Source organism: Quercus suber, unplaced genomic scaffold (assembly GCF_002906115.3).
Source record: "Quercus suber isolate HL8 unplaced genomic scaffold, Cork oak 2.0 scaffold_472, whole genome shotgun sequence".
NCBI classification, from domain to species: domain Eukaryota; kingdom Viridiplantae; phylum Streptophyta; class Magnoliopsida; order Fagales; family Fagaceae; genus Quercus; species Quercus suber.
In genome coordinates, this window is record NW_027069923.1 from 185,050 (window position 1) to 197,630 (window position 12,581).

General features: G+C 31.1%; 1 protein-coding gene across 1 annotated transcript; it reads left to right on the forward strand.

Annotated features, from left to right (window-relative positions):
* Positions 1-217: 217 nt before the first annotated feature.
* LOC111999197 (endochitinase EP3-like) lies at positions 218-5,757 on the forward strand. The gene is made up of 2 exons (XM_065762760.1): positions 218-655; positions 5,276-5,757. The coding sequence occupies exons 1-2, from the start codon at positions 226-228 to the stop codon at positions 5,680-5,682; spliced, it is 837 nt and encodes a 278-aa protein (XP_065618832.1). The 5' UTR covers positions 218-225; the 3' UTR covers positions 5,683-5,757.
* The last annotated feature ends 6,824 nt before the right edge of the window (positions 5,758-12,581 follow it).

Below are 12,581 nucleotides of genomic sequence, written 5' to 3' on the forward strand. Positions count from 1 at the left end.
AAAGAACGGAACAATGACAGGAACTTGTCCTATTGACAAAGTCAAATTCTAACAACAAGACCAATACCGTATACGCCATCTTGGAATCACCATTACTATCAAATTGATAGTGAAACTCCCATAGGGCTTTTGCACCACATATTGCACTATAAATATCAAATACTTAACCCGTTTTTTCATCAAACAATTATCTTCTTCAGTCTTGTTCACATACAGCTTCCCAAAATGGTAGCACTTAGTTTGAAAAAGAATTTACTAACCCTTGTTCTAGTCGGAATCCTAGCCGGATTTGTGCCTGGATATGTGAAGGGTCAAAATTGTGGTTGTGCAGCAAACCTATGTTGCAGCCAATCCGGCTTTTGTGGCACCGGCATTAATGCCCACTGTGGCCCGGGCTGCAAAGAAGGTCCTTGTACTTCTGGATCACCTACTACACCAAGTACAAATGGTGGTTCAGTAGCTAATATCGTGACTCAAGATTTCTTTAATGGGATAATTAATCAGGCAGCCGCAACCTGTGCAGGGAAGAACTTCTACACAATTGCAGCTTTTCTTGATGCTCTCAATTCATTCAACCAATTTGCAAATCTTGGTTCTGCAGATGACTCCAAGCGTGAAATTGCAGCTTTCTTTGCTCATGTTACTCATGAGACTGGCGTAAGATATTACTCCATCCTAACATATATTAATTAATTTACTAAATATCATACTCATGTTGAAATGCAATAAGAGATGCATGCACTAAAACACTCATAATATCCAATTTAGTTGATGTCATATTTTAAGTAATTAATTTCTATCTCTAATAATAATAATAATAATAATAATAATAATAATAATAATATTCCATTAGTTATGTTTTTATAATATTGTTATAAATTAGATAATAATTATTTTTCATTTAGGTTATTTTTTAATTGCATAATATATAGTATAAACCAAAATGCTTATAGATCAATGGTATTGTATGGTTTCTTTTTTAAAAATAATTATGGTTCAAATCATCATTCTCTATATGTTGTAATAACTTAATTAAGTTATACTTTTAAAGGTTAACTTATTTTTACTTTTTAGGTCTAATTTTCACAAAGTGATAACTAAAAATTTAAGGGGTACGTCTATCTTCCGCTGTTTATATTTTTTAACTAAGCAACTTTCCCCCATAGTCAGACATATACGATCATAAACAAAGAATGATATATATATATATATATTTACTTCCTTTACAACTCGGTGTGAGTCTTTTTGTTTTTCAATAATTTTAGAAACACCCCTTCTGTCATTATTGTATTTTTGCGAGTCATTGTCAATACTTAGATTTTTTGTTGAAATACATTTTCAAGACGACCATTTATCTTTTACGACAAACCCCCGACAACTCCATCATAAAAATAGGTCATCTAATACTTTATTAGAGACACATTAATATTCTTAGATATAGAATGATTAATATATAAATTTTGAACATAATCCTCATAAAAATTTATCCATCATTTTCCTTTGAGTGTGGCGTTTCAAGTTTGTTTTAGGGACAAAATGGGCTTCTGCCCTTTTTAGGAAAATTATATAATGAAATGCCCTCCTTCCCAAACTAAATAAGGAAATGCCCCTCTTTTAAAACTCGAATTTTGATAAATCGAGTTAGTAAAAAAAAAAATTTCTGAAACCCTATAGTGGCATTTTAAAGTGTCTATAGTGACGTTTTAAAGACCTATAGTAACATTTTTTAACTCGACTTCAAAGAAATCAAGTTATTGGTAAAAAAATGCCACTATAGGTCGATTTCATTACCTATAACTCGATTTCATTGAAGTCGAGTTAAAATACGTCACTGTAGGTCCTTAAAACGTCACTATAGGCTCCTTAAAAACGCTACTATAGGGCCTAACTTGATTTATCAAAAATCAAGTTTTAAAAGAGGGGCATTTCCCTATTTAGTTTGGGAAGGAGGGCAATTCCCTATATAATTTGCTCGAAAAAGGCAGAAGCCCATTTTGTCCTTTGTTTTAGTGTTTGTTTTTTAAGCGGTATTTTTCCTACATGGCAAATAACAAAATCTAAATCTAAACCAATCAAACCAAGAAATTAAAACCTAAATCATATTCAATCCCTAGATTTATTAAACAAAAACAAAAACTTTACTGGTTACAGCTAAACAGCATGTCTCACTGTGCTTGCGGTTCCAACAAACCTTAACTGAACAATTTGCTTTGATTAAATTAGATACCCTAGATTGTAGAAAGATTCCACTTCATTTTTGCAGAGAAAGAAATTGAATGATTTAAATCCAAAAGAGAAGAATTCAAACAAACCTATTACCAAAAATATTTAACAAAAAATAGTCACATATCATAATTCTGATTTCCTTAACCCTAATTCTTGGAACCAAAATCTAACTGCGATTGTATAAGTGGAAAAAATATAGCAAAAGTAATTTAACTTTAAATTTGGTGGGAAAAAAAAAAAGTCAGAGAAAGATTAGGGACTCGTTGGAGGCATTGTTAATCAAAAAGTTGGAAGAAGAAGGAAGAATTTTTGAAAGGAACTGGGAAACGATTTCCTTTTTTCTCAAAACAAAAGAAAATATCTACAAACATTTTGATAGAAGCCCTAAAACCCTAAACAAAAATAAATCAAATCTAAACCTATCCCCCCCCAAAAAAAAAGAAGTAAAATTTCATACCCAAATCTAAAAAATGGAAAAAAAAAAAAAATTTACTAGTGCTGGTGATGTCGCGGAAGCCTGAAGAAAAGCACACAGGATGCTCTCTTTGATGGACAGAAACTAAACTGTTAGTTTCTGGGTAGTAAACCTCGAATCCACGAGGGGTTCCTTGAATCCACAAGGTGATAGGTCTGGAATCCACCAGAAAACACAATAGACACAAGTCTGAATTTTTATTAATAATAAACTATGAAAAACGTTTACAGACTTAGAAGCCTATTTAAGGGCTCCTTAAAACTTGACTGACAAGAAAATATAATCTAAAATAACTCCTAATTGATACCTATACAGAAAATATGTGTGATTTGAGAGTAAAAAACGTATGCCTCTCAGAACGTAAAAAAAAAAAAAAAAAAAAAGTGATGAATTATGAGGTTGTCTCTATTTATAGAGGCCAGAAGACTCTAAAAAATAGGTACAAATGATTGGAGTTTGAATCTGGCTGCATTGTTTTGCGAAAAGATTGAAAAAAGTGTACATTATCGTCACCTGAAGGCCGTTGGGCCAAAGCCCACATGATAGCAATTCGGCATTTTTAGAGTGCTGTTTGGCACTCCAAATGTGCCAAATTGGCTCTTGGAGGCCGAACGCACTTTTGTGTTTGGGTGCCATTTGATCTCTCATTCTAGGGTTTTTTGGCCGGTTCTTGTATCTAGACGTGTTTTCAACCTTCATTTATGATTTTTTATCTTTTTATTTGGATAATTTAGGCTTTTTTAAGAACAATTATCTTGTGGATAAATCCCTTAAAATAAATCTTGATAATGTTCAGATTATCCCCAATTTTGTTGTTATCCTATGCATGCATCCCTATTTTAAAAACTAATTATCAACCTATCACAACATTATCTAATTAATTTCAATTGCTTAACTAATCATAAATAATTTAAATTAATCATGTGCGGTCAATTCTACTTGACACAATGCATGCTGACCGTGCAAACTTGATCATGCGATATCTTTTAATCTGATAGTCCGATTCGGAAACCGGAAACACCGTTGTGACCGTTAGAATCTCAAGATCATTTTTATGATATGCAATAAATGAATTAATGCAGAACAAATTGATGCATGTGATGTAAGAACTGCATGTGATGCAAGAATGATTTTTTTTTTTTTTTTGGTACATGGATGGTCACACCAATCATCTTCCTTAATTAAATTATGGGTGCAAAATCGAGTGTCTACAACATAGTGGATGTTGGTTCTTCACAGTGGTTTCCATGACACTAATATAAAACTAGTTAGTAGTCCATGCAATGAATAGATAAATTTAACTTAATATGATTAATTTACTCAATTTTTTTTCTAAGTATGAAATTTTTTATTATGGTAGCTAAAGACATTTATTATGTATTTGTTTATACATGAAACCATATATTTTAGCAAAGACCTTGAAAGTAATGTGACGTAATATCATAAGATCAATCAGAAGTCAAGTCAATCTGCTTTGGATTTATATAGATTGTTATAGATATTAGATAATATCAAAGTTCGGCAGGATATGGACAAATTATTATTATTATTTATTTATTTTTTTGCACTCTAATCAAACAAAATTTTCTACTTTTAATAGTAATTTTTTAGATTAAAAGAGATTTGATTTGGCAAGTTATCAAGACTCCAAAGCTAGAAAGTTGGACAAATTGGGAGTCAAAGCAGATATGCTTGACCTTGGAAATTCGGATCACTTCCTTAATTAACTTGGGAGCGCAAATCATGGCCCAGTCAGTGACGACTTGTTTCCCATAATACATTGTTTTGGTCCGAGGAAGCTTGCAGGAGTTATCTGCATGAAGGCATTAAGAAACCATCAAAGCAAAAGTCGTTAAATTAATTGATCCAGTTCAACTTAATAAAGACAACTATAATTTTAACAACTTGATATTAGTAATATGATTAAGCCTTGGATAAAATTTTATAATTAATCTCAATTTTGGTTATGGTGCCGGAAGAGTTATCTAGTTTAATTTATAGAAAAGACCACGTACACTGGCCGGCTACGTATGGTGTGATTTTTCCATACACTTACGCCTTAAGTGTACCCAGTTTAATGCTAGTGTTACTTAGTTTCATGCTAGTGCTAAACAAACCATTCATTTATTTGTTCAATTTATTCATTAAACAATATAATAAAGAAATATTCAAAAAGAAGATAAAATCAACTAGTGAAATAAATACTCTCGTGGACTGTGCTCATTTAATGTCTCTTCCTCTCTTTCGTTTTTTATTTTATTTTTTAATGGAGAATGTTAAATCTGTTACAAAATTTCCTATATAACTTTAATAAATTACAATGATAATAAATGTAATTAATGAATTTCAAAAATGTAATAAAAATATAATAAATGAATGTCAGAGTTACATTTTTTGTGATGGAAAATTTTAAAAGTTGTAGTATCTTTAGTATGACTTTTTCCCCATAGTCAGACATATATGATCATAAACATACAGATTTGTGAGTTTTAATAAGTGATTGGATAATTCATAGTTTAAAGAACAAGTTTACATGGAAGGTGAAGCAAATTTAATATGTTTATCTTTGGGCAGAATTTTGCTACATAGAGGAGATTAATGGTGCATCACAGGACTACTGTGACAAGACCAACACACAGTATCCATGCAACCCTAACAAAAAATACTTGGGCCGTGGACCACTTCAGCCAACATGGAATTACAATTACAGTGCCATTGGAACTAGCATTAAAGTCGGCTTATTAAACTCTCCTGAAACTGTTGCTACAGATGTGGCTGTTTCTTTTAAGACGGCCTTGAGGTTTTGGATGACCAATGTTCGTCCAGTCGTAAACCAAGGTTTTGGTGCAACCATTCGAGCCATCAATGGTGCCATTGAATGCAATGGTAGAAACCCTAGTACTGTCCAAGCCCGTGTCCAGTACTACACTCAATATTGTAACCAACTTGGTGTTGCTCCAGACGATAATCTCACTTGCTAGGAGCACCATTTGTTTACTCGTCAGTACCAATGCTTGTTTTGATTTGATCTTTGGATTAGAAGGAAATAAATGATGCCAACTAGCCTTGTTGGTAAAATTGGGATCAAGTTTCACTTGCACCCTACTCCTTAGGAGAGGACTCTCTCATTGTATGCCCCATATAGTTTCAATGGGCACTTAAATAATAAAGAAAATAAAGAATGCTATATATATATATATATATATATTTGCTTCTTTACAACTCGGTGTGAGTCTTTTTGTTTTTGAATAATTTTAGAGACACCCCTTCTGTCATTATTGTATTTTGCAAGTCATTGTCAATACTTAGATTTTTTGTTGAAATACATTTTCAAGATGACCGTTTGCCTTTAAGAAATGATATATCCACAATATTTTCATAACATTTTTAAAACAAATTTTAAGTGGTAGGTTGTTACTGATTGTTATTATTGGGACAAAAAATAATCTTAGTGTTAGGTTCAAATTTGAACTAATAATAACTAACTACCTATGATTTATTGTAAAAATGTTGTGGACATAGCACATCTTTTTACCTTTTATGACAAACTTTGGATAACTCCATCATAAAAAAAGGTCATCTAATACTTTATTAGAGACACATTAATATTCTTAGATATAGAATGATTAAAATATAAATTATGAACATAATTCTCATAAAATTTTATGCATCAAAGAATAAGCAATAATCCATAATTTTTTTTAAAACTAATTAGCACATAATCCAATAAACATTTGAAAATTAAAAGGTCTATTATTATTCACCAAGCTTGAAAATTTAATTTGTGGAAGATCAATCATCATCTGCGTTAATGTCCCCCATTTGAGAGCTACTTTCATTTTCAAGGTCATCTTTTATGTCATTGTTCACATTGTAATCTCCTCCTCCAACATTGGCCTAAAATATTTGAGATAAAATGAATAAATATAAAAAATTTATTGCTATGCAAATAAATTATATAAACAGTGCATAACAACAAAGAACCAACTAAAAAATGTATTCATTTAACAACATCAACAAAAATCACCATGTTAAATAATAATAATAATAATAATAATAGAGTCATTAACATCAAAATACAACTATTGAAACACAAAAAAAATTAAAAAATTAAAAAAAAAATGCATTAATAATAAGTCCTTACACCGCTAAGAACCTTATAGTTCTCTTGTGAAGGGTACATCCAACTCTATATGTAACCTAGTGACAAATAATTGAAACAGAAAAGAAAATGTTATTATGGTAGCGGGGGAGCATTTGTATTATTTAGCAAGTAACATGTGGTATGGATGAATATGATATGGAAAAACGAGTAAAAAGGAAAGACAAAGTGTAGGCATCATGTTCATGTATGAATCTGCATTTCTTTTTCGTATGAACTGTGTAGTCCGAGAGAGAGAGAGTGAAGATTGACAATAATTTCTCTGCGTTTCCATTCAAGTGTCCACTTTCCTTATTTTTATATTCAAACAAACGTAAAGATTATTACATTAATGATTGAATGAAAGATATATGAAATGAAATGAATATGATTCGCGTTGGTGAGATTCATGGACCATGTTTACTCGTTAGGAGTAGGGTGGGTGTATACATATATGTAACGTGTTGTTGTGTTGGGTCAACCCAGTTTTTCATTTGTTTGGAGTTGAAGTTGCACTGATTAGTCGGTTTTGATCAGCATGTTTAAGATTTAGGAAAACCCCATAAATTTTCACATTTAATATTCTTTTTGGCCCATAAGGTTTGTCTAAAATTAGATTTAGGTAGAGATAGAGGCATAGACATGGCAGAAAAAGGTCCAACTTTGGAGTACACCCCAACGTGGGTTGCTGTTGTTATCGTTGCCGTTTCTCTCGCCGTCGAACGTGTCCTTCACTATTTTGGCAATGCGTGTCATCATCTCAATCTCACGCTATTGTTTTTTGCAACCATCATTTCAATTTCCTTAGTATGAGTTTGGCTTCAAATTAAAAGGCCAGCTTATTTTATTATTCAACTTATTTTTGCTACTATTTATGGGCCACACTGTACTTTTTAGTACTATTCATGAGTTCTACTGCACTATTTCAGCTAACTCTTACCTTTATCTATAATACTTTCAACAAAATAAGTGAATCCCAAATAGACTCTTAGTTTAAGACTACTTTGGTATACTAATCATCATTATTCGTATAATGACTCTCTCTTTTGCAGTGTCTCAAGAAAAAGAACCAAAAACTCTCTTTCAGGCCTTACATATGATCAAAGAAAGTGACCACTCTCAACTCTCTCTCTCTCTCTCTCTATTACATTTATATATACATACCTATAGAGTTGGATAATTTAACCTAGTGGCCAAGTACCATATATATATATATATATATATATTTTGAAGAACAGAAATACACACGCAAGGGAGAGGAAAAGTGGTTTTAATACAAAGACATATCACAACTCCACTCAAAAGCCTTGTAACTTTTAAGGTAAGCCAAGTACTAATTGATAAAAGTCATTACCAAAATTTCTCTAGGACACACCATTACATGACTATAGTGCTATTACATAAACGATTTTGTAAAGTAATTCCTGTCAATTTGTCTACTACCTCATATATGGACAATTAAAAAAAAAATATTCTAAATTGTGTATTGTGGTGGACTCGTGTAAAAGTAGTGGGCAATTTGAGAGAAGTTGTGAAATTATTGTACATCTTTGGTATGACCCTATTGTAATTTATCACATAATTTAAAAGAAATCTTCCAAAGGTTTTGACGTACCAAATGAAATCACCATACAAGAACTATAGAAAAATAAATAAAGTAAAAAATTAAAATTAAAAAATTAAATGAATCAAAGTGTATGTGTGCATATATATATATATATATATATGGATTGAGTTTAAGTTATATCGAGTGAACTAGAAGCAATGTTATACCACCTAATAATTCGTTATTGAATTCATATTTTGAAAATCTAACTGTTGAATTATAAGTTTTATATGTTCTTAATGTGTATGCTAATTTTCATGCTAATCAAACGTAATTTACCATTCGATCAATAAAATTATCTTTTATATATTATTTTAAACTAAAAAAACTTGAATTTAAATAATTCATTGATGATATGACTATTTATTTTTTATCATCTTTAAATTTTGCAAACATGGAGAATATACGAAGATAATGTAATTCAGCAGTGGATTTATCAAAATTCACATCTAATTAAAAAATATTAAGTGGGGTAACATTACTTAGAGTTATATTAGGTGTAACTTGAACCTCTCTCTCTCTCTCTCTCTCTCTCTCTCTCTATATATATATCTATATATATATATCAATAACATAAAAGTACATTTGTCTCCTACTTAAACGGATAAATTCAAATTGCTATATCTACTATTCAAAGAGAAAATGAGTCTTAGATATTCTGATAGTCCAAAGGGTTTAACTCTTACAGAATTGATGAATAATGAAATAATTTACCATCAAACTAGTTTGATATTTATAAAAATTGGTGTACAATTTATTATATAATTATTTACTGAGAAATAAAATTTCCCTTCATACAAAGAAGCTAAACCAAGTCAAATTATAATTTTGACATTTTGGGACAATATAATTTCCAAATAGGCAAAGCTTAAGTAGAATGCATTAGAAGCTTTTCACTCTTTTAGTTTTTCTATTTTTCTAGCATAATATATCTAATTTGAAAATTTCTTTCTTTCTAAATGTAATTATTATTAACTTAGTGTGTCATGGGAATAATTGTTTGAGTTATATATTGAACTTTTGACATGGGCATAATTGTTTGAATTATATATTGAACTTTGGACTAAACTCAAGGACAAATAATGTTCTTTGGTTTTAACAAATCAAGGATATCAACTTATGCTAAATATGATATATATGAAATACCAACATTCCTTCTCAAACTCAAGATAAATCTGAAGATGAATTGAAATTGAAATCTAAGCTCATGAATATGTGACCATGAGTGACTAGATTATTAGTAAAATAGGCAAGCCACAATATAGCATAACAGTTGCAAAATGCTAGAGATGGCAGCAAATAGTGATGACAATGGCTACAAGGGCCTACAAAAGGGCGCACCAATGACCAAATAGTGGAATCTATGATTAAAGGACGGTAACACTGGTGGCCTAAGGAATATTAGCAGAGGAAGACATTGTGATGAAGCACATGAGCAAGTTGACAACTTTTGCATAATTAGTGTGGGTTTGGATAGGAATTATTATTGCGCCTGGCGTTTGCGTTTGCGTTTTGCTTCTTTTTTCTTTTTTCTTTTTTTTTCACGCTTTTCAGCTTTTGGAGACAAGTTTTACTGTTCATCACTTTTCACAGCACCGTTCACACACTGTTCATGAGACCCACAACCACTTTATTCAGAAAAAAAATATTAAAAATGGGACCCATGGTACTATTCACACATTTAAAAATTATTTTATTACAGTGTTTTCAGTTTTTAGTTTTCAGTTTCAACAAAAATAAGTTGTATCCAAACGGACCTTTAGACCTAAAAAGAATAATTGATGGGTTAAACTATGTGACTTGAGATCTTCAAATTGTTTTTTTTTTTTTTTTTTTTTTTTAAAAAAAAAAAAAAAAAAAAAAAAAAAAAAAACCTCAAGATCAAAATCTACAAAAGATAAAAAAAGTGAAGTGGAAAAATTTCACGTCCGGATAAAAACAGTGGCTGAATGTTGTTGGACAATGGCAGTCAGCGACAGTCAAAGGTGGTCAACAACTTAGCTGAGCGATGGTTGATAGTGGCAGCTTGAAACCTAGCGAGACTACATGAAAGTGATTCTAATACCATGTTAAAACGTAAAAGTAAATGCTATAATATTGTTTGATCCATCGCTATGGTTTGCATAAATTTTGTTTTCGTCCTTATACCTAAAAAAATATTTATATCCTTTTTAATTTATCACAAAACAAATAATAGCAGCCATGGCTTCATCTTGGAACTGATACCAAGCATATTCCGAATCATATCTTGTCCTGTATAAGTCTTCTTGGATTAGGGTTTTTGATTCTTTCCTTATTTGTATTTTATGACTTACGTTGTTGACAAGAAATTTTCAATGTCAACACTCAAAGGGGGCAAAATACAAGGTCTTGCCACTGCGTGAGTTACGGGGTTAATATGTGTGCTTAGATTAAATGAATAAAGCATATAACCAATATGTACAAGTTCGTTACAAGCAGAAATTTAGGAGTTGATACAGGTTTGTTACAACATACCCTATTGTCCTAATTGAAAAATTAAACTTACAAGTGCTACGTGCCTTTATTCAATTTCAAGCCAAGGTTTTCCTTCAAAATATATGTCACCGCTGAAACCTTTTTACATTATTCAGGGCAATTATTTTGTATGAGTTTTGTTTTACTAAGTGTTTATTTAAAAATCTTCTTTAAAAAAAATTGTAAATTTAAAAGGGTTATATAGATATTCATTTTTTTCAGAATAATTAGTTTTTGTACGTAAAAAACACTATCCAACAATATTCAAGTAAACCAAATATTCACAGAAAATAATCCTCTAGGCAATAAAACCTAAGATTCCACCGAGCCAAAATCTTGAATGGATTCATGATGATTGAAGAAGACCATTGCGGGTATGTGAAACAGTTCAAAAAGAGTTTTATAATATTATCTTTGTATGTAGACCATATTTTGTTGATAGGAAATGACAAGGAAGTGATTAGTGTCACTAAAGGGTGATTTTCCTCTTCTTTTGAAAAGAAGGGCATGAGTGAAGAATAATATTTTCTTAGAGTTAAAATATTTAGAGATTATTCAAACAGAATTCTTGGTTTGGCTTAACAGGTTAACATTTGGAAAATTCTTAAACGCTTTAAAATGCGTAATTATAAACCCATCGATACTCCTATTTACAAAAGTGAGGCCTTAAGCTTAGAAATGTGTCCTAAAGCCTATGAAGAAAGACAAGAGATGGTTCGAGTTCCATATTCTAGTATTGTGGGTGGTGTGGTGTACACCATGATGTGAACTAGGCCAAATATATGTGTTAGGTTTTGAGGCTGTAGTGTTGGCAAACCATGACAAAAACGAAGTCTCATTGAGTTAGAATGGTGTACTTTCAAATCCAAGACAAAATAACTCAAGTTCAGCGTGAAAAATGTGAGATACAATCTGGTTATCTTAATTGTTGTTTAATTGCTTTCGATTCCTCTCGATTGCTGTTCGATTCTTCTTTATCGATCAAAAATCGCATATCAGCAAAAAATCAACAAACATAAAAAGCATATAACTGTTCCATTTGAAGCCCAAATCGAGATCCTTTTTTATTTTTATTTTTTTTTATTTTTTTTTTCCAGTATTTAAAGGATATTATAAGCTAACCCTATGTAGACTTTTTAGAGGTTTTTAGAGATAGTAGAGTGCATCTTGTGCCTCCAATTGTATATCTAGGGTTTTTGTACCCAAAGCTTCCTAAAATCTTCTTCTGGTAATATTTCTTGAAGAGTTTCAAGATTCGATGTTGTAGATGTTACTGCATATAAGATCAACAACTGAAGGTGATCTAAAACTTTTGAGTGGGATCTCAAAGTCACAAGCATGGGTGCAATACGTCCAAGAAGAGAAAGAGTTTGTAGATTCAGAGCTTTCACGTGGTCGTGTTAGTAAGTTACTACTTGAGGTAGTAATAGATTTAGGGTTAAATCTAATTGTAAAAACTCTGTTTCTCTTATAGTAGATTTGTTTTACCTTGAGGATAGTTAGGTCAAATTCTCTTCAAGTTTTTACCTTGAAACGGTTCGTTTCATTGGTTTTCCTGAATAATCATGTCGTGGTGTTATTTACTTTTTCGCTGCTATGCATGATATGATTTATTATTATTTAACCTAGATCTGAAT